This window comes from Dipodomys merriami, unplaced genomic scaffold (genome assembly GCF_024711535.1).
Source record: "Dipodomys merriami isolate MVZ:Mamm:240054 unplaced genomic scaffold, mDipMer1.0.p SCAF_3, whole genome shotgun sequence".
NCBI lineage: Eukaryota > Metazoa > Chordata > Mammalia > Rodentia > Heteromyidae > Dipodomys > Dipodomys merriami.
Window position 1 is genome coordinate 35,079,613 of NW_027204492.1, and position 20,904 is coordinate 35,100,516.

At 36.7% G+C, this 20,904-nt stretch overlaps 1 protein-coding gene across 5 annotated transcripts in view; it reads left to right on the plus strand.

Moving 5' to 3' along the window:
- Positions 1-20,904, plus strand: part of Dcx (doublecortin) — a 101,703-nt gene that overhangs the window by 13,764 nt on the left and 67,035 nt on the right. For all 5 annotated transcript variants that reach the window (XM_070038977.1, XM_070038980.1, XM_070038981.1 and 2 more), the window contains exon 3: positions 2,788-3,128. In XM_070038977.1, the coding sequence (XP_069895078.1) occupies positions 2,788-3,128 (341 nt within the window). The remainder of the gene's footprint in view (positions 1-2,787; positions 3,129-20,904) is intronic.

The following is a 20,904-nucleotide window of genomic DNA, read 5'->3' on the forward strand; positions in this document are numbered from 1 at the left end:
GTCGGGGACCCCTCCCCGCTACAGTGCTCTTGCTCATGTTATATAGTGATCACTCTTCAGCTACCTCATGGCTTATCTTATTGCTTTCTCTCTCTTTCAATTTTAACTTTTCATTCCCCCTCCTTTCAGTGTTTACTTCCTCCATTCCCTCTTTGCATTTTGCTTCTTGTTCCCTTTTCTAATCTTTCACTTGAGGGGCTTAGTAATAACTATGAGAATTTATGAAATACTCGTCTCTAGATTGACAATTTCTATCCATCATCTGATCTTCCTACAATTCTATAAGGTACATATTATTTGCACCTACACTTTGCAGAAAAAAAGTACAGGCAAAAAAATTTTGGTCACTTGCCCAGGGGCACACAACTAGAAAAAAACGTGCCATTCTGAATGACATCATATCAGCTGTTCTTTTTCCATTACTTGCTATTCAGGCCAAAAGGAGAGAGTAGAGTGAGTGAAATGTACTCTCCGTAGGTGCTCAACATAGATTTGGCTGAAGGCTAGCCCTCTGGAAAGCTCTTGGGTGCCATATGATACTATAGTTGTTTGTCATCATGCTCATTTTAATCTGGGGGTAATTAATCATACTCATAGTTCAGAAGCTTAAGAGGTTTAAGATAGAGGAGCAAAAAAAAGTCCAGGCTTCTAATAGGGCCACACAGCTGACTCTCCAGAAGAGACTGTGGATGAGAGAAATCATAAATATATAGCCTTGCACATTTCCACACCACCAGTTGTCTGACATCGTTTAAATTGTATGACAAGTTATGGAAAATATCTGACTCAGAGGCAATGGCCTCTTGGAAGGTACCCATGCACCTGGTGAAGTACTAAGACAAGAGGACCTGTCCAAGGGGGAGGATAGTGACTATGAAAGTATGAGTGTCTTTACCATTTTCCCCCTTGTGTATACCAGTCCTGGGTCTTGAACTTAGGACCTGGGAACTGTTCCTGAGCTCATTTTTTTCCTTCAAGGCTAGCACTCTACTACTTAAGCCACAGTTCTACTTCTGGCTTTTGGTGAATAATTGGAGATGAGTCTTATGGACTTTCCACCCAGGCTGACTTTGAACATGGAATAGCAATCTTTGGCTCTCAGCCTGAGTAGCTAACATTACTGATGTGAACCACCATTAACCCAGATTCCTTTGTACTTTTGAGTTGTGAATTAAATACTTAACTGATCATGTGTATTAGATTGGTTAGCCAGTCAGGAAGCCAGAGCAATTAGGGTTTATCTTGACTGATGTCTTTGACTTTCCTGTTCTGGATATGCTTACATGTGCCATTTGGGGGAGAATGCTTCTGCTGACCTATAAGTCATCCCATAGTTTCTGCTATTCTGATAGAACACTAGTGAGGTTGAGGGCAGCTTTGGATGCTATTTATCCTCCTCTCAGTGTCCTAAAAGGTGCCCTAGAGATTGTGACTGAATATTCTCAGAGTATTGAGAAATTTATTAATTAACAAAAGCATTTGGTGCTACAGCAAAACAATAAATATTTACAAAGGGAATGAATTATTTACCTGAGATTTCTGAATGTCTCTGTGTGGTTATCCTGCTGAGACCAAAGGGAGGAGAAGAGCCATCAGACTATAATTGCATTTCATGCTTTCTAGGGTTTATTTATTTATTTAGGGTTATTACTGCTTGACTTGAGCCTGATTAAATTACTGCATGTGCAGCTCAACCTCTGGATGAACTTCTGTATACCTTCAGGCTTATATGCTTCATTCAACTAATTCAACCTTTTTCAGTATTCTAGCCCTCAAGCTAAGCTACGTTTCCTATTTTCTTCAACCTTTATCCTAGCTGTCTATCCCCTCCTCTTGCCTCCAACACTTACATGTCTTCCACTGTATTAGTCATTTCCTGTAGCCCAAGATAAATGTAAAACTTCAATTATGTACCTACAATTCACAAGTCAGGGCTAAGTAATGTACTCTCATATCTCTACCTCACTACTTGTGGTAGCCAAAGGAAGGCATCCATGAAGATGGCTCCAAATGCGCAGCATTGGAGAGGTCGGAAAGATAGAAAGTGATGGAAGCATATTTTTCAAGGAAGAGTTAGACTTGTGAACACAAGGAATGTTGTACGTGTTTCTCTCTCTCTCTGTATGCATCTGTACAGATACTTTTTCCTCACTCTGAACATTTGAGTATATAATAAACTGTAGAAATATATTTCAACATTGAACATACACACACTTCATATTTCAGTGTTCCTCCACTTAGCCCAGTAATTTGTGAAAAGTATGGTCTGGCTTTTAACCAAATACATGTTTTATACACGATATACAATGTTACTTGGTTCACTTTAATTGGAATAATAATGTGTTAACTTTGAAAATTCTCCTCAGTTCATATTATAACAAAAGAGATGTATCCACAAAATTAACGCAGGAACACATTTAAAAATAAACACTTGTTTAAAAAATGCTCCAGGAATCCCCTGGAAGTTAGCAAAGTTTATTCTAGAAACTAATATAAACATTTAAATTATAATAAAATAATACTAAGGATGAGACCTCACTTTAGATTAAGCTTGATTGTTCATTATCCTTAGGACTATTAAATTTTCAGGGTTCCTCAATTAGGTAGGCTATTAAGATTAAAGAATGTTGTCTGGTTATCTTTGGATTTGAATGAGCTAGTTGTCAAGGAGCACATTTAGGACTCATACCTAAGGTTGGTATTAGTTTTTACTCCATTGTCAGAATAACTTTGATTGGAGTCTATATCCATTGAACTAATCACCTAACCACTTATTTCTTCCCTTAGGGGAAAGCTATGTCTGTTCCTCCGACAACTTCTTTAAAAAGGTGGAGTACACCAAGAATGTCAATCCCAACTGGTCTGTTAATGTAAAGACATCAGCTAATATGAAAGCTCCCCAATCCCTGGCCAGCAGCAATAGTGCTCAGGCTAGAGAGAACAAGGACTTTGTGCGCCCTAAACTGGTGACCATCATCCGCAGTGGGGTGAAACCCCGAAAAGCTGTGCGTGTGCTGCTGAACAAGAAGACTGCACATTCTTTCGAACAAGTTCTCACCGATATTACTGAAGCCATTAAACTGGAGACTGGAGTCGTCAAGAAACTCTACACTCTGGATGGTAAACAGGTAAGTAACTTTTCAATGTGTTATTTTCATTTTTATAAAGTTTTTTTATAAACTTATAAACTCATGGTTGAGGGAAGGATTCTTCACCTCATGTCATCATCTCTCACTGATAAAGTATTGTCTCATTTGAAGGAAAGTAGTTTTGGTGGCAAAAATTGGGGCAAGAATGTGAGGTTTTAAAATTTAATTTGCTTCTGATTTATCAAATAAAATCATTAGGTAGTCTCAGCTTTCTTATCTACTAAGGAAAAAAATGTCTTAGGAACTAGATACTGTGAATTCATTTTTATGAGTATGAATTTAGCTATTTTATAATATAGCATTGAATATCCAAAACATATGACTGATGATGTGATTTTCCTACTTGTTTTCTTAGCAAACGGATTAGTATTCTGTCTACCTTCTATGAAAAGAAATTCACATGAACCTCAGATTCTCTGAAAGGAGTCACACTGATTCCTTTGGTTTATCTTTGCCTTATGCTGCACTCTATTTTTCTGTCCATACCCTACTTTTCTCTCAATTTTCCATGAGACATAGCCATTATAATTTGGTTCCACTGATGATTTATGTGAAAAAAGGGACTATTTGAGGATCCCAAAATTAGCCCAAGATAAATGTGCTATCTGTTCCCTTCCAAATCAGGTTCTTCTACTAAAGTGCCACCTATATTCGTATCTAGGAAAGAATGCATCCAGGCATCTCCATCTGACAGATGCACCATTCTCTTGAGCACAGGGATCTGAAAATATATGTGAAGAAATGTTCCAAGAAATTTGGAACAGGGGCTCTGGGTCTAGTGGCTCTAAAGAGAATCTTGATCCATCATCTAAAGGACATGTGTGGATTATTCTTAGTCAATAAGTACCTCTTAAAATGCCTATGGTGTCAGTACAACTATAAATATTCTAAGTATTCTAAAAAAGCAAATTCACCATACATCAAAATTAGTAATGAGTGTTCTAATGCAGAACAGTGCTTCCTCCCATAATTTCTGATATGTATGCTCCAGGATTTTAGGTTTCAGGAACCTCTCACTTATATATTATTTCCTTTGTAATTTAAATAAATTTGTGGCTTCTATCTACTCAACATTGTGTGATCTAAGAGATAGCTACAGGCTTGGTTTTTATCTGATTTGCGTTTGTTATGCCAGAACAATGGATTTGCTTATAAGATGAGAAAAGTTCCAACTTTCAAGCATTCTGTAAGAATATGCCCCTTCTGATCTGTCTGTGTATCTGTAACATTAGCTGCTTAGAAACAGGGCTAATTATTCCCACCTTCTCTGGGAGGAATATAACCAAGGAATTTTAGAAACATAGGACAACCTAGTCTACTGTTTGACAGCTGCAATGTAAAGCAGGTATGTTTTCTACTACCACTTCATAAGGTAACCAAGTCTACTGCTCAACTGATGTGCTATAAAACAGGTATGTTCTCTACAACCATTTCTTAAGATAACCTAGTCTTCTGTTCAACAGCTGCACTTTTTAAACACTATATTTTGGCCAAAGTTTGCTCTCCTATGTCTTTTGCCTCTTGAAGTAATAAAGGAAAAAGATAAATCAAAGATAAAGACTGGGAATCAAAAGACCTGGTTTTCAGTCTTTTTTTCCCATTTTTATTAGCATGGGTTTCACTGTGATGTTTCCCTATATGCATACTATGTATCTCATCAATCCAAACCCTTCTTCCAGGCTTTATCACCCCTTCTTCATTCTTGTGACAATTTCAACAAGTATTACTGTTCTTTTAAAAATATGTATAAAATGCTTCTATTGTATTCATGCTTCATATTGTCTCTTTGGTCTTCACCCCTCCTGCTGGTACTCACTTCCAGATAGAACCTGTTTTACATTCTTGGCCTTCATTCTTTAGAGCTAGATTCTGCATATGAGAGAGAATATGTGAATTTTCATTTTCTTAGTCTGGTTTATTTTACTTGACATAGTGATCTCCAGTTCCATCCATGTTCTTGCAAACAACATAAATTCATTCTCCTTTGGTTGAATACTCCATTCAATATATATACACCATATTTTATCTATCTATTCGTTTGTTAATGGGCACCTAGGTTGATTCTATGTATTGGCTGTTGTGAATAGTGCTTCTATAAACCTAAATGTACAGGTATCTCAACTGTATGTTGACTTACATGGCCTTGGATATATCTCCCAGAGTGAAATAGCAGGAACATATATAGTTCTAGTTTTAATTTTTGATGATGATGTTGTTGGTCATAGAGCTTGAACTCTGGGCCTGGGCGCTGTCCCTGAGCTCTTCAACTTGAACCACATGGCCACTTCCGGTTTTCTGAGTGTTTTATTGGAGGTAAGAGTCTCATGGTCTTTCCTGCCCAGGCTGGTTTGGACCTTGATCCTTAGATCTCAGCCTCCTAAGTAGCTTGAGCCTGTAAAGGACCTCCATACTAAATTTCACAGTGGTCCAATTAATTTACATTCCCAGTGGGAATGTACATCTTCGCCACCATTTGTTGTTTTCTTGATGATGGCCATTCTGACTGGGGCAAGATGTAATCTCAGTGTAGCTTTGATTTGCATCTCATTATAGCTCAGGATGTTGAACATATAATCATACATTTATTAGCCATTTGTGCTTCCCCTTTTGAAAACAATATTCATTTCTCTATTTATTGTGGATTTTTATTCTTCTGGTGTTTAATTTCCAATGTTTTTTAAAAAATATATTCAGAATATTACTTTTATCTAATGTATAACTGACAAATATTTTCTTCTATAGGTTTTCTTTTGAATCTGAAAATTTTCTTTTACTGTGAAGAAGCTCTTTAACTTCATAAAATTCCATTTTTCAGTTATGGTTCTTATTTTCTGAGCAATTGGAGTTCTACTTAGTAAAGTGTTTCTAATGTCTATCTTTTGGGTTTTTCCTACATTTTCCTTGAGTGCTTTCAAAGTTTCTGGGTTTTACATTGATCTTTGATCCATTTTGAATTGATTTTTGTACAGGGTGACAGTTCTCTCTTTCAGTCTTTTACAGATAGTTATCCAGTTTTGCCAACATCGTTTGTTAAAAAAAAAAAGACTATCTTTTTTTCCAATGTGGGGTTTTTGTGCCTTTGTCCAAAATCATATGGCTATAGCTGAGTGGACGTGATTCTGGATCTTCTGTTCCACTAGTTTATGGTATTGTGCCAATACCATGCTCATTTTTGTTACTATGGCTCTACCATATAATTTGTCTTTTTTTTTTTTGTCAATCATGGGGCTTGAACTCATGGCCTAGGTGCTATCCCTGCACTCTTCAGCTCAAGGTGAGTGCTCTACCACTAATATTTGTCTTTTTGCTCATGATTACTTTGATTATCCAAGGTATTTTATGCTTCTCTATACATTTTTGGACTGATGTGGTCATTTAGTATGCAACTTTGTACTAACCACTTAGCATCCTGAATATCACACTACTATTTTATATAGTGGCACTTAACATTCCTTCCCTGCCATGTTTACGGATTCTTTTTTTCAGTTTTTACAATTGTGTTTTTATCTGTAAAGTAATAATTGGAATTTTTTTTTAGTTGCAGCGAGCTTTTATTTTTTTATTTTTATTTTTTTATTGCGAAAATACCATACAGAGGGGTTACAATTACATGGGCAAGGTAATGAGTACATTTCTTATCAAGCATTGTTGCCTCCTCCTTTGTTTCCCCTTCCCCATTACAGATTCTTGTGAGGATTCTTTGAAACTGAAAAACCTGCACATTTGCATACCATTCACCATTAACTAATATTTATGGTAATGTATACATGTAATTAATATTTATTTTTCCATCTTCTTTCACTTTATTATTCTTAATATGAGTTTCCAACATTTTGTGAAGCTTTCTTATTTCTTTGCATTCTGAGACTGTTCTTAATCTATAAAGAGATACCTAAACACCTAATATGCAAGCTCTAGTTAAGTAAGGAGTAGCTTTTCATCATCAACAGGCATGCAGAATGGCAAGCTCTCTGCAACCCCTTCTTAGTTTTCATTCTTTTGGGAATACAATATAAAATGCTAGCATACAATGCAATATTTATATACAGAAACACAGGTGAATGATGCTCACTAAAGCAGAATAATGCCCTTTCAGGCAGCTGTACCTCTGCATGTATAGCCCATTTGCCTTAAGTTTCCTCCCTTTGCCCACCATGATCACAGGAAATAATCTTTTAAGATCTAGTTCAAATGTTTTTTTTGGGGGGGTCCAGTCGTGGGGCCTGAACTCTGGGTCTGGGCGCTGTCCCTCAGCTCTTCAGCTCAAGGCTAGCACTCTACCACTTGAGCCACAGCGCCACTTCTGGCTTTTTTCTTTTTGCTTATGTGGTGCTAAGGAATCGAACCCAGGGCCTCAGGCATGCAAGGCAAGCGCTCTACCACTGAGCCACCTTCCCAGCCCCTCAAATGTTATTTTATCTTTGAAAACTTCTCTCTCCACATGGGGCACTACAAGAAGTTATTTTTTAAAACCAAAATTCAGTTTCTGATACATTTTGAATGCCTTATAATTCTTGTTCATTGAATCAACTGGCCCAGTTTTTTGTGTGTCTGGTAGACATTGTGAGTGGTGTCTTCTTCCAGTTCCTTAGTCACTGCTCTTTGGTCTAGCAGAAGAAATAGGGAATTTCTAAAGGAGGGCATACTTCACCTGGGCAGCTTCCAGTTGCTATTTTACTTGGAAATTCCCAAGAACAGACATTTAAAGCAGTGTCAGTGTGTCTAAACATATTTTCTAAGGATAACTGTCTCCATATCTCCACCTCTAGAAGCTCAGAAGAGGATTCTATTTATGGTAAATAAGGTTGTAAAATAATACAAACTTCATGCTTTTCTTAGACATTCACAGTACTAATTGGCATATCTATGTTCTGAGAAGCACTATAGCAAGGAAACCCATCAATTTTGGTCAATGATTTACCAATCTTATTGAATCATGAATATTTTAATAAAATAATATATGTATATACATAGAATGAGGAAGAAAATGATAGATAAGAGAGTTGGAAGTAACAATGTGGCTCGAGTGGTAGAGTGCTAGCCTTGAGCAAAAAGAAGCTCAGGGACAGTGCCCAGGCCCTCAATTCAAGCCCTAGGACTGGCAAAAAATAGAGAGAGATGATGCTTACAGAAGATACTGAATGATTAGGAATTACCCTACTAACCTTAATCATGTGCATGGGGCACTCCAAATGAACCACACAATACTGTGTAATTTTAGCAAAGACATTAAAATAAAAAATAGGGAATTCATAGACCTACAGACTACAAAATAGGTATTGAATATATTGACAGTTGATGCAAGCTCAAATTTTGAGACCCATTCCATTTCCCAATTCTCTTTAATATTACCACTTGTCAGCCCTATTGATTTATTTTGGATATTCTCACTAGGAAAATAGTCTTCCTCTATGGAAGGTAAAGGCACTTATGTTGCAATTGTTTGATTTTGCTTGCATGAGAGTCAGGGCGTCTTTGGCTATATTTGACAGCAGGAACTAGTTGGAAAGGGCAAAATATGGTCCAACCTATTTGTTGTGGAATATTTTATTCATGAAATTGAGACTATAGCTTGATGTGAGGGTATTTTGTAACTGGATCTCAGATCAACCAAATCATGAGTGTTTGTTCCTTACATTTAAGTAGTGATTGGCTAAAATAACTGAAATTTATTATTAGTTTACTCTGATTGATGATAAAACTACATACCTATGTATGCCTCTGTTTTTATTTTGTTTGGAAGTGGTTTGGGAACCCTTCATCCCTTTAGGGCTTATATTTTGCTGGTAAGACTAGATTCCTGGACTGTAAGATAATTGTGTATGGGTTATGTAGATAGGAAAACTAACTCTAACTAGTACAAAGAGGTCCAAATTGATTCCTCGCCTCAATCAAGACTTGCTAACAGAATCAATAGTTGGTAGGCAAGACTCTCATTACTCACAGGAGCTGAAATAGATTTCTGCAAACACCAAGAGGAAATAGTGGAAGATTGGGTAATTTTGTTTATCAATCCATTCTCAGGTGAGTTTGCTGTTTTGATTCTTTGGCTTCTGGAATTGTTGCAGTGTTTCAATAAAATTACCCAAGTATCAGTTTCTATACTCAAGCCATACCTTGACCTTCATGCATAACTATCATAGATACATAATAACTGCAAACCACATTTCAGCTTCACTTGATAGTTAATAGTTTAATAGATGTATAGTCTAGCTTTAAAGTCAATTCTGAGAGCAGAAAGCACGGTGATTCTGTTATAGATTCACAGCTTTAATGATAGGTTTCTAGCTTTTTTGGCATCAAACAAAGGAGTGCAGCTGGTTCTTACACCATCCATTTTCATGCTACACTGGTTGGCAGTCTTACGTTCAATTTTGCCCACACTAGGACGTATTTAAGAAAAGATTCATTATATAGCCTCAAGACAGCTGCATAGAACATAAGGCTGACACTATGACTAGCTAGTTGCTTACTATGATTATGACTAGCTTTCTTAGGTCAATATTCAATTGGATAAATTTATGCCATGTTTCTGCCAGCCCCATTCTAGTCCCAACTGTTTAGACCAGGGATGGTAGGTCTCAGAACAACAGGAGAGGATTAAGCTGATTCTAACCTTGGGTCTCTAGAACAAAAGTGTTAAGGAAATATTTTAAATCGAGGAAATGACAGTACAAAGTATATTTGAGCTGCTACTAAATATTCTTGAGGGATTTTTTCATAAATCTTATGGGACAGTGTAACTGGATGGTACATAGTAACTACATGCTGTAACTGGATGCTCAAAGACAATTACAGGAAGCACATAAATGAGTGCATTTCCCAAACGTATTTATTTCCCTTGTCAGTGCAGTCAGTTTTACTTTCCTCTGTTATCTTTGTCTATTCACATCTGCTCTTAAATCTCGTAACTTCCAGCTATCCTAGAGCCCCTCTCTCTCCTGCTAGTGTTATGACCCTGTCAGTCAATCCTAGGCATAATAAAAAGGCCACGTGGCCATAAATTATGCCCCAAGAGGCAAGTCACTTATCATTGACCTTCATGTGAGAAAATAAAGGCTAGAAAGGTGATGTTTATATGATCAAAATTCCACTTACTCAGCTTTTTACAGATTCCTGGAGACAGACTTTGCGAGGACTGACATGAGATGAGGTAGAAAAGAATGGTAGAAAGCCACATTAGACTTGTTGAAAGAACAGTTTGCAAAGAACCTTTGAGTGTGTGGTGGTAGATTTTGTACTTTAAAAAAGGGAGTCAACAATGGAGGTGGCCAAGTATCAAATGTATTTCCTTCTAGAAAAAAAGGATCAAGTGTAGTGTGAGTTATGTCTTCAGGATTTTATTGTGGATGAGATGTTTTGGCTTACACTGGTGAAGAGGCAGGCATTGGCCATGTCAATAAAAAGCTTTGGCTTAGTAGTCTAGTCTTCTAGAAGGACTACTCTATCACAATCTACTATTCAACAACTCTAAAGAGTCATAGACTGGAAAGGGAAAAATCTGAGTTCTAGTTTTCATTGTGTACTCTGCTAGCTGTGTGATGAAGATGCAGTACATCTCTTTTTTGAGCCTCAGTTTTTTAGGGGAACTTATTATATAGTATGTAAGAGTTTCTCTAGCACTCCATTAATAAAAATATTCATGTCAGAGTGTCTGTTCTGTCTTGATTTTTTTTTTAATTTTTTTTTTTTTTGGGTCCGGTCGTGGGGCCTGAACTCTGGGCCTGGGTACTATCCCTCAGCTCTTCAGCTCAAGGCTAGCACTCTACCACTTGAGCCACAAAGCCACTTCCGGCTTTTTTCTTTTTGCTTTTGTGGTGCTGAGGAGTCGAACTCAGTGCCTCAGGCATGCAAGGCAAGTGCTCTACCACTGAGCCACCTTCCCAGCCCTCTGTCTTGATTTTTTACCAAGCTTTGATATACTCTACCTCTCTGATTCTAGAATTGCAACATGATATAGTACTCACTTTGGTGAATGTTTTCTTAGTATGCAGACGAATGGTATTTGCACAGTTATTTTCAGGCCTTTTTGTTGCTACTTATTGTCAAAGAATATTTTCAAATTTATAATGTCAATTTCCCTTCATTTTCTTTCCAACATTGGTTATATGAGATGTTGAAACTAGAAGATTCAGAAACTAGGCAAGTCTAAAAGCTAATGTTGGAATTATGACAAGAGTTTCACAGTTCCATCATTAAGGCATCTCTGCACTAGTGCTATTTTCAGTGTTGGAGAAGGATGGTTGCTGGTAGGGCAGTTATCATAAGAGATAAATGAATTGCTAGTAAGTAGTAGGAAATTCATTCTCTATAAAAACAAGCATTTTAATTATTTCTTTTCTTTTAAAAATAAGCATTTTGAGTAATTTTAGAGAAAATCACCATAAGTCACCCATTTAAGTGTGCAATTCAATGACTTCTATTATATTCATAGAGTTCCATATCCATCACTACAATCAGTTTTATAACATTGATATCATTTCTCAAAGAAATATGTACCCTTTAGACATCACAGTCCAATCTTCCCATTCCACTTCTATCTCCAACCCCTAGGTAATCACTTATCTATATTCCATTCTTGTAAGTTTACCTATTCAAGACATGTGTGGCCTTTTGTGCTTGAATTTCTTTATGTAGAATAATATCTTCAAGGTTCATCTATGCTATAACATGCATTAGTGCATTGTTCATTTTTGTGGATGAGTACTATTCCACTGAATGGATATACCACATTTTATTTGGTCATTCATTTGTCGATAAATGTTTGAGTTATAGTTATAAGAATACTATCACAAATGAGGCATATACATGCTTAAAATTTTAAGAAGCAGCCAAACTGGCTTTCAAAGTGGCTGAACATTTTCCATCCTCACCAGCAATGCATAATTGCAGTTTCTTTACATCCCTAACAACATTTGTTATTATATATCTTTTTAAAATTTTATTGTCAAGATGATGTACAGAGGGGTTACAGTTACATACATAAGGTAGTGAGTACATTTCTTGTCAAACTTGTTACCCCCTCCCTCATTTCTTCCACTTACCCTCTCCCCCAGCACCCCCAAGTTGTACAGTTCATTTCCAACATATTGTCTTGTGTATATCACTGTTGCATTGGCTCTCCCTTTGTCCTTGGTCTCACCATTTTGTTGTTCCCCTTCCCTTATCTAATGAATGTCATTTTGTAAGTGTGACATGGTATCTAATTGTGCTTTTTATTTGAATTTTCTCTATAGCTAATTATGTTTGCATAATTTTACAAATGGACAAAGGTCAATGATCTGTTGACTAGAATAAAAGTGAAACCAGGTCACTCTTGAATTCTGTCAAGGAGGGTTCAGACAACACTGAGGTTTATAGGTAAGGTATATGGGTGGGTAGTTGGGGTATTTCAATTTGATAAGGAAATCCAGAGAAAGAAGGTAGAGTATGGACACACTGAATGTAGGGTAACATGCTACATCTAGGTGGAAACTCAAAAAAAGGAAGAATATATATGCACTGGGAGCTAGGAAAGAATTCTGGACCCGAAATAGAGTTGGAAGTAATCTGCAAACAATAATCTAGCTAAAATCTAGCTAATGGATGAGCTTACCAAGGGTGTATATGAGAAGTTGACCCACGAAAAGCCCCTTGGAGGATTTGCATTAAAAGAATTGGTAAAAGGAAGATCTCAGACTGTTAGAATCATAAAGTACTGGGTAAAGATGTATACAGATAAGCTGAGTCATTTTGAACATGAGTGAACAGCTGTGTCAAATGTAGCAGACAGTATCCATTTCTTTTTTCCCAACTAGATCATATCATTTTGCCAAGGGAATTTTTTACACTTACTTCTATGTGATGCTCAGACCCTGCACTATGATTTAATCTTTTTTATTATCATCTTTAAGTAGTTGTACAAAGGAGCTGCCATTTAATAACACAGTTTATGAATACATCTTGATCAATGTCACTCCCTTCAACATTTTCATCTCTTTTACCCACCCATTCCCTCACTTTTCTTGATTTTATAGGATATACACTGAATTGTTGACTGCATTCTCCCTTCTCCTTTTTATTTCTCTACCCCCCTCTCCTTGACCTCATCCTAGCTCTTTCATGTACATGTTTTGTTGAAATTTGACTTTGTCTTTCTAAGGAATTACACTATTTGAATTCTCCCTTGATTCTAATATATTTCAGTTAATGCATTTATATATATTTGCATACTACTCAACATATTTACTTATATATTTATAAGCTAATTCTGGCTTCCACATATGAAGGAAGACTTAACACAACCTTTGTGTCACTGGGCCTCACTTAACCTAATTTTTCCACATTTTGTGATCCATTTGTCTACTGAGGGGCATATGGGCTGATTCAATACCTTGGCTATGGTGAATAGTGCTGCTATGAACATGGTTTTGCTGGTGGCTTTACTGTATCCTTGTTTGTAATATTTTACTTAATTGGCCAGGAGTGAAATTGATGGATCATAGGGTAGGTAGTTCTATGTTCACATTTTTTTAGGACCTCCCATACCGCTTTTCAGAATGGTTGAACAAGTTTACATTCCCACCAGCTGTGTATTAGAATTTTACTTTGGGCCACATCATCACCAGCATGCTATTATGTGTTTTCTTGATAATTGTCATTCAAGCTGGGATGAGGTAAAATCTCAGAGTTGTTTTGATTTGCATTTCCTTTATGACCAGAGATGATGTGAAGATTTTTCATTTGTCTGTTGCAATGTCCATTTCTGATGACGATATAGGATTACAAAGCAATCAACTCCAGGTGATTTGAGTCTTTATTATTTCTTGTTACAAGAAGTAAAACTGTACAGTAGACTAGAATCAAAGCCTGGCTTAGCAAGATCCCAAGAGGTCACTAGAAAGATTGAGTCATGATTGAGTCCGTCTATGGGGATCGTTTAATTTCTTGGCTACTCCTAATGTTGCAAATCTATTTAAACTTGCCTGTTCAATGTCCTGTTTTCTCTCTTCCGACTTTTCTGTTATATGTGGTTGGTTGCCAAAATGCCTTTCCTGTATAACTCATGTCATATATGAATTTTAACATACAGAGCTAGCTCTTAGATAGGCTACAATCCTTCTGGGTATATTTTTCCCAGAGCTTTGACTTCAACATGCACATTCAGTTGGCAATGACCCCAAAATTATTCTTCAGCGCAATATCAGCCTTTGTTAATTTAGGGTCCATTTTCCAAACTAGGTTATATGTATTTTATCAACTCTACAGTCAAGTAAGTTGAGTAACATTACACTGTATATTCTCCTCTTTGAATAAGACTTCAAGAAGCCTTCTTTAAAGAAACCTGATTATGTTGTTTAGATCACTATCCTCCAATCTACTTTGAATACCAATGATATTTTTTTAAATCTATGACCATATGGTAGATTGCACTTTAGGAATCATTGGCCCCTGCCTTAGGTACTTATTTGCATTTTAATTAGAAAGTCTTGCAAAGGAAAACACTTCAAGGCCCAAAGGAATAATTACGTTGAAAGAAAACAGGCATCATTGTATTCTGACAGGTTTTATAAACTGGAGCAAAAAGGCTATTTTAAATAGAATACTGATAACCCTCAAAAAGATAGTATCCAGTCACAGATAGGAAAAGACAGCTTGAGCACATCTACCTCTGATACAGACTTTAGAAGGAAAAGGAGAAATAGAATAAAATAGTGATATTTTTCCAGAAGACATTTCAGTAGTACTCCAAAGTTACAAAGATTTGGGAAATCCTTTTAGTAATAAACATTAAAAGTTTGGATTCTCTAAACTCAGTGGTAGAGGTAGCAACATCACTTGCTGTATCTAGATCCCTCACATTAGATTTAACCCAACACAAACCAGCACTCTTCCTACTTCCCCAGGCTGTAGAATCTCACGGGAAGAATCAGACAGGTACACTAATTAGGCTTAACTTCCATAACTAGTGCTTACCATTTAAATAGACTGCACACTTTCTATTCTACCATGTCCATGCCTCTCCAGCTGGCAACAATTTGGAAAATCCTAGGAGTCTAAATAGCTTGCCAGTGAGATAATTTCTCCTGAAAGAGGTTTTGGGTCAGAAAGCAGTACCCCCTCAAAGTCTCCTTGTATCTGCACACACACTAATGTCCTTGTTTCTTCAAGTATTGGCTGTCTCATCTGATGAAGCTGTATATAGTTATTTATATGTCTATTTATATGTCATGGCATTTCTAGTCTTACCAGAGACATTAGAACCTTGATAACAAGCTTCCTTCTGACAGTATTTGACTCCACAATTTATTTAGGAAGGCAGTTGATAAGTGAATTTCCTATTGCTGTTTGCCTTGCAAACACTTCGTGTTCGACTTCTCCCCTGTGTAGATTGATGTTTGTCTTTTCACAGATTTCCCTGAATTAAAGAAGTTTTGGTTCCCTTAATGGTCCATTGTACTCTTTAGATTTTGAATATTCAGTAACAGCTGATATACTATCAAATGTGTTATGAGCTTTGAAGGCCCTAAGCCCTTTAGCCTTTGAAAAGACCTTCTTCAATTATAAAAAACATCCCACTATGTTAGAATGAAGAGTAAAATATTATGTATTTTAACATTTTATTCAACCTAAAAGTTCATTTGTGTTTCTGTTCTATAAAGAAACCAACACTTCTCATGGGCGAATGAAAGTATTGTGGGACTTAAACACTATGCCTGATATCCTTACTCTTAGCTCTGGGCTGTCTGGTTCCTGGGTTTGTACTGAGTGCACATGAATAGAAGTATAGAAAACAATGACTGAATAATCAGCCTAACAGTGGTTGGTAACTTCTTGGCTCTCCCAACAAATAGAAATAAACTAAGGGGGAGCTTCCCCCTACCTCAGTTTTAATAAATTTTGCCAGTTATACAAAATATGATGAAATGCTGCTAATGGTTGGCATATTCTCTGACTTGGTGAACTTTGAGTGGGGTATAGTCATCTGCCTCCTCAGCCTCCTCAATGAGAGGCTTCTGGGACTGATTGATAGCATCATTCATTTACAGGCTAGAACTGCTTCAGCCGCTTAGTTTGTAGCCCTTTTAAAAGCAACTGTGAAGGTAGCATGGGAAGTTGATTAGCCATGAGATGGAGTGAAGCTGTGCATGCATAGAAATGAAGGAAGAATTGGTTTAATAAATGACTATATTTTATGCTAGTTAATATAGGTACCTCTATCTCAGCCCCAACGGAAGCAATGGGCCTGCAAACCTGGTAAAACTGAACATGATCACTGCTGTTATATTGACTATTGGAGTTGCCGTATAAAGTTTTACCAGTAAACCCCATCTAGAAGCTGGTGGCACTTGGTATTGGCAATATACAGATATAGAAGACAAAATACACAGAATGCTCTTATGGAGTTTGACTTTCAAATTGTCATCCTTGATTTTAGATTTTGTCTATGACTGAAACTAGTACATGAATCTAGAGACAATAGCTATTGCTGAGCAGGCTTAAAAATTTACATATACAGCCTCACTCAGCTTTACAGCCCTGGGTCTGTTTCAGTTCAGCGAATTATATGGAGTTTGGCTACCCCACAGGGACCTTTTGGAGACCTTGAGGTCAGACAGCAATCAGTCCCCTTTCGTTATTGAAGAGCAAAACATGTTTAAATATAAGCCCCCATCCCCCCACAGCTGAATGTGGCTTTCAAGGATGACAGCATCTGCTTCATACTGCCCTTGTCAAACTTCAGCCTGAAACAGAACAGAGCAGTACGGGGGTAGTCAGGTTTGTGTATGTAACACATACAGAATAAATGCAAAGATACAGACTCTGGAAATCTTCATACAAAAGGCAGAGCTAGTATGGTTATAAAACAAGAGTAATCAGAGTGAATATAATTATAAAGAAGGCTCATGAGAGTTTGCAATCTCTAAGGATCTCTAAGGAATGCTCCTTTTGGAAAACGTAGAACTTGATCTTCAGTTACTCATAGTACAAATGATTAGAGGTTGTCAAATTGTAGGTTTAAAAAAAGTGAAAAAAGTGACAGAGACAAGGTAAGATCACAAAATCCAAAAGGTTTTATTGATATATAAAAAATTATCATTATAACAGGGTAACTTATTTTTAATATATGTATACCTTAGTGTATATTAAACATTTATCTTTTTGTGAGAGGATCACTAAAAATCCTCTTCTAGCTCTTTCACAATATTTATTACAGATTGTTAGCTATAAGTAAAATACTGTGTGAAAAATATACCAGAATCTACTTTTCTAAGTAATGTGTTTATTATATAGACTGTGTTAGGGTTCTCCTGGGAAATAAAACCAATAGGATGGGTACATTGAGATATATTTTATAGAATTAGCTCATGTGATTATGGAAGCCAATAAATCTGAAATACACAGGGAAAGCCAAATTGGAGTTACACAGAAGATTTTACATTTTGGCCCAGTAGTCCAAAGGTATGGTACTTTATATAAAACCTTGTCTACTCTTGCAGATCAGGAAGGAATAATGTAAAGAAACTTTGTACACAGGACCAGAGACTTGTCCTGTCATAAAACAGCTGTTTTTTTCTGAGTTAAACTACCTATTTTCTCTGAATTTCATTTTTTCATTGGTAGATTACCCTAAAGTTCCTTTGGTAATGAAAGAATTCTATATAGTCAATCTTTTTTATACGTAAGGTTCCCTCATTCCAAAACCCAATTTTGGAAGGCCTTAAATAGTAAAACTTCTTTCTGGGATTGTTTAGAAATAATTCTATGCTCACAAGAATTTACAGAGTGAATTTTAATTATAAAAAACCTAAACAAAATAGCCAGTCTTTCTAATTTCCTAGTGACTTAATAGTGGATTCCGCTAAAAAGTCCTTTATAATAATTAAATAGAGTTATATTTGTTAATGTACAGTATACAGAGTATTGTGCATAGGTACTTTGGGAACCTATTCCAGTCTAAAATAAAGTCATGTATTTTAGCATAACAAACAATTTGGGACAACAAAAGCCTTTTCTTGTTCATAGATGCACTCTCAAGGTCTAGAACATGGTATGTGCATATTGTATACTATATTTTGAATATGAATAAGTACAGAGTGATTTAGTGAGTAGTGAACAATAAAGGGATTCATGTACACTTAGATCAGGATCAGAAAGAGGCTAATTTAGGATAGTCAACTAGTGGAGGCTTTTCTGCATTAGAGGAGATGTATAGTAAACCCAACACAGGAAGGCTCAAGGCGCTTTCTATACAGATATATAGGCTAAAGTCAGATTTAAGAATCATATAGATGCAAACATTTGGTAAGCTAAAGACTTCTTGAAACAGAAGACTATGATTTGAAGTAGAAATATATAGATTAGGACTTATTACCCTCCTTAGAACTGATAGTCAATTATCCCCTCTACCTCTGTACCCTTATCTATAAAATAATGATATCTGGACTCACAATGTCAGAGCTGGAAGTGATCTTAGACCTCATTCTATCCAGTGGGTCTCAGCACTGTCTGCTCATTCTAATCCTTGGTAAACTTTTAGAAGGCCCAATACCCAGGACTAACCCACTTCATTTACATTCAGAAATCTCCAGAATTGGGACCCAGGTATCTATATCAGTTTAAAAAACTCTCTCCAGGAAAATCAAATGTTCATACAAGAATAATCATGCCAAAAGAACCAGCAAATATCAATTCCAGAGTATCTCATCATTAAATTACACTATGAGAACCATGCATGAAGTGAGTATTCTTTTTCATTTTCCTGGTCTCTCAGGAAATTAGTAAAGGAATAAGTGTTTTGTTTCAAATGATAGAATATGAGTTACTGGATTGGGTTCTTAGCCAACAAAAATGATGTGCATTGGCTTGAAATTTACATTTTTTTCAAGGAGAAACCCTAATCATACTATAAGAAAAAATAGCTCCATAGAAAAGGATGCCAGTTATTTTACCATAGTTCTAGCTTATACAATGTTTGGAACATTGACCTGCTTGAAAGGTGCAGCGTGAAGCTTGGGAGTTTTAACCTGGTATCAGGTATTTTGGCTTGAGGCCTTGCTTTGCTCTTGGCTCTAGTGTCTTCAGCCTGTACTGAATTTGTAGATGCCACATCTGGCAGAGGGTATTAGCCATTTAAGGTCCATTTCTTCTTTTCTCTCTCTCTGTGTGTGTGTGTGTGTGTGTGTGTGTGAGAGAGAGAGAGAGAGAGAGAGAGAGAGAGAGAGAGAGAGAGAGAGAGAGAGAGAGAGAGAGAGAGAGAGAGAGAGAGAGAGGGAGAGGGAGAGAGACAGAATGCTGGGGCTTAAACTCAAGGCCTGAGTGCTATCCCTGAGCTTTTGTGCTTAAGGCTAGTGCTCTGCCACTTCAGCCACAGGCTCACTTCCAGCTTTTTGTTATTGGTGATGGTGAATTGGATGTAAGACTCTCAAGGACCTTGCTGTTCAAGCTGGATACTCACATCTCGGCCTCCTCAATACCTAAAATTACAGATGTGATCCACTAGTACCTTGTCATTTCCCCATTTTTATTTCCCTTGTCCTACTGAATTAGATCTACTCTTTCTAATTCATGCTTCTGTACAAAAGTATGAAGTTCAATGTTACATGTTTTCTAGTTCTCCTTTTAGTCCTATGGTGCTGAGTTGTACTTTTTCTTCTATATCACAAGGTAGGGAAGGAAGAAAAAGGAAAGAAGGGAGGAAGGAAGGAGGGAAGGAAGGAAACAAGGGAAGAAAGGAGGGAGGAAGGGAAAAAGGAAGGAGAAAAAGGAAAATTCCTTCCCACTCTAGATTTAGAGTCTAAAACAAGCTGGGTGGGCCTGGCATTCTGTGATTCAACAGTTCTTGTGGGTGAGTCTGTCAATTGCCAAAGAATGAAAACCGCTGCTGTAAATAATATTAGTAATGAGGTACAAGGGTGTGATGCCGTGAATCTATTCATGCTTCTCCCTAGATCCTGGTTTGCTCATTTATAAAATGGAGATAGAAATAATATGCACAACTTCAACAATAATTTATGCTGCCATGTATTTTGTTAGGTGTTGTAAATATATTAAAGGTTATTAACATATATTCTCATTTTGTGTTGACTTGCCTAATGTGAAAGGAAGCTATTGTAGAACTTAAATGTGATTGTGTTTGTGGAAATGACCTGTATTATAAGCCATGTAGCAAATATTTGATATGATTTTGATTAAAACATTGAATCTTGTCTTTCTCTTACATTGGATGTCTGTAGAGTTCTCTATAAATCTTAAGCTTTGTTTTAAAAGCAGAAAAAAGGAAATTATACAGTATTAACTTATTGTCTTATACTTCATACTTTTAGGAGTCCTGTTATGTTTTCTGTTTATTTTTTAAAAGAGTATCTCACAGGATAGCCCAAGCTGGCATTGTTAATTTCTGTCCTCCCTCAGTCTCTAAAGTGCTAGGATTCAAGACTTGTGTCACCACACCCAGCTCCTTTGACTTTATTGTCTGCTAGTTGTCACAACAACCTTATGAGGTAGCCTGGGTAGAAATGATTGCTTTCACTTGACAGATTTCAAATCTGATAAATTCCATGATGTAAAGGTATTTACCCAAGATCATAAAGCTGATCAATAGCAGCGTCAGAGCTAGAATTCAACTCTCTTGCCCCTTAGGTCAGTGTTATCCCCCAAATCATGCTGACTGATCAAAAAATTCATTTTCAAGATGCACTAAATGCTAAATAGGTTACTGAAAGCACAGACGTGAAACAAGCTGTAACCTTTAATAATCTTAAGTCTGTCTTGC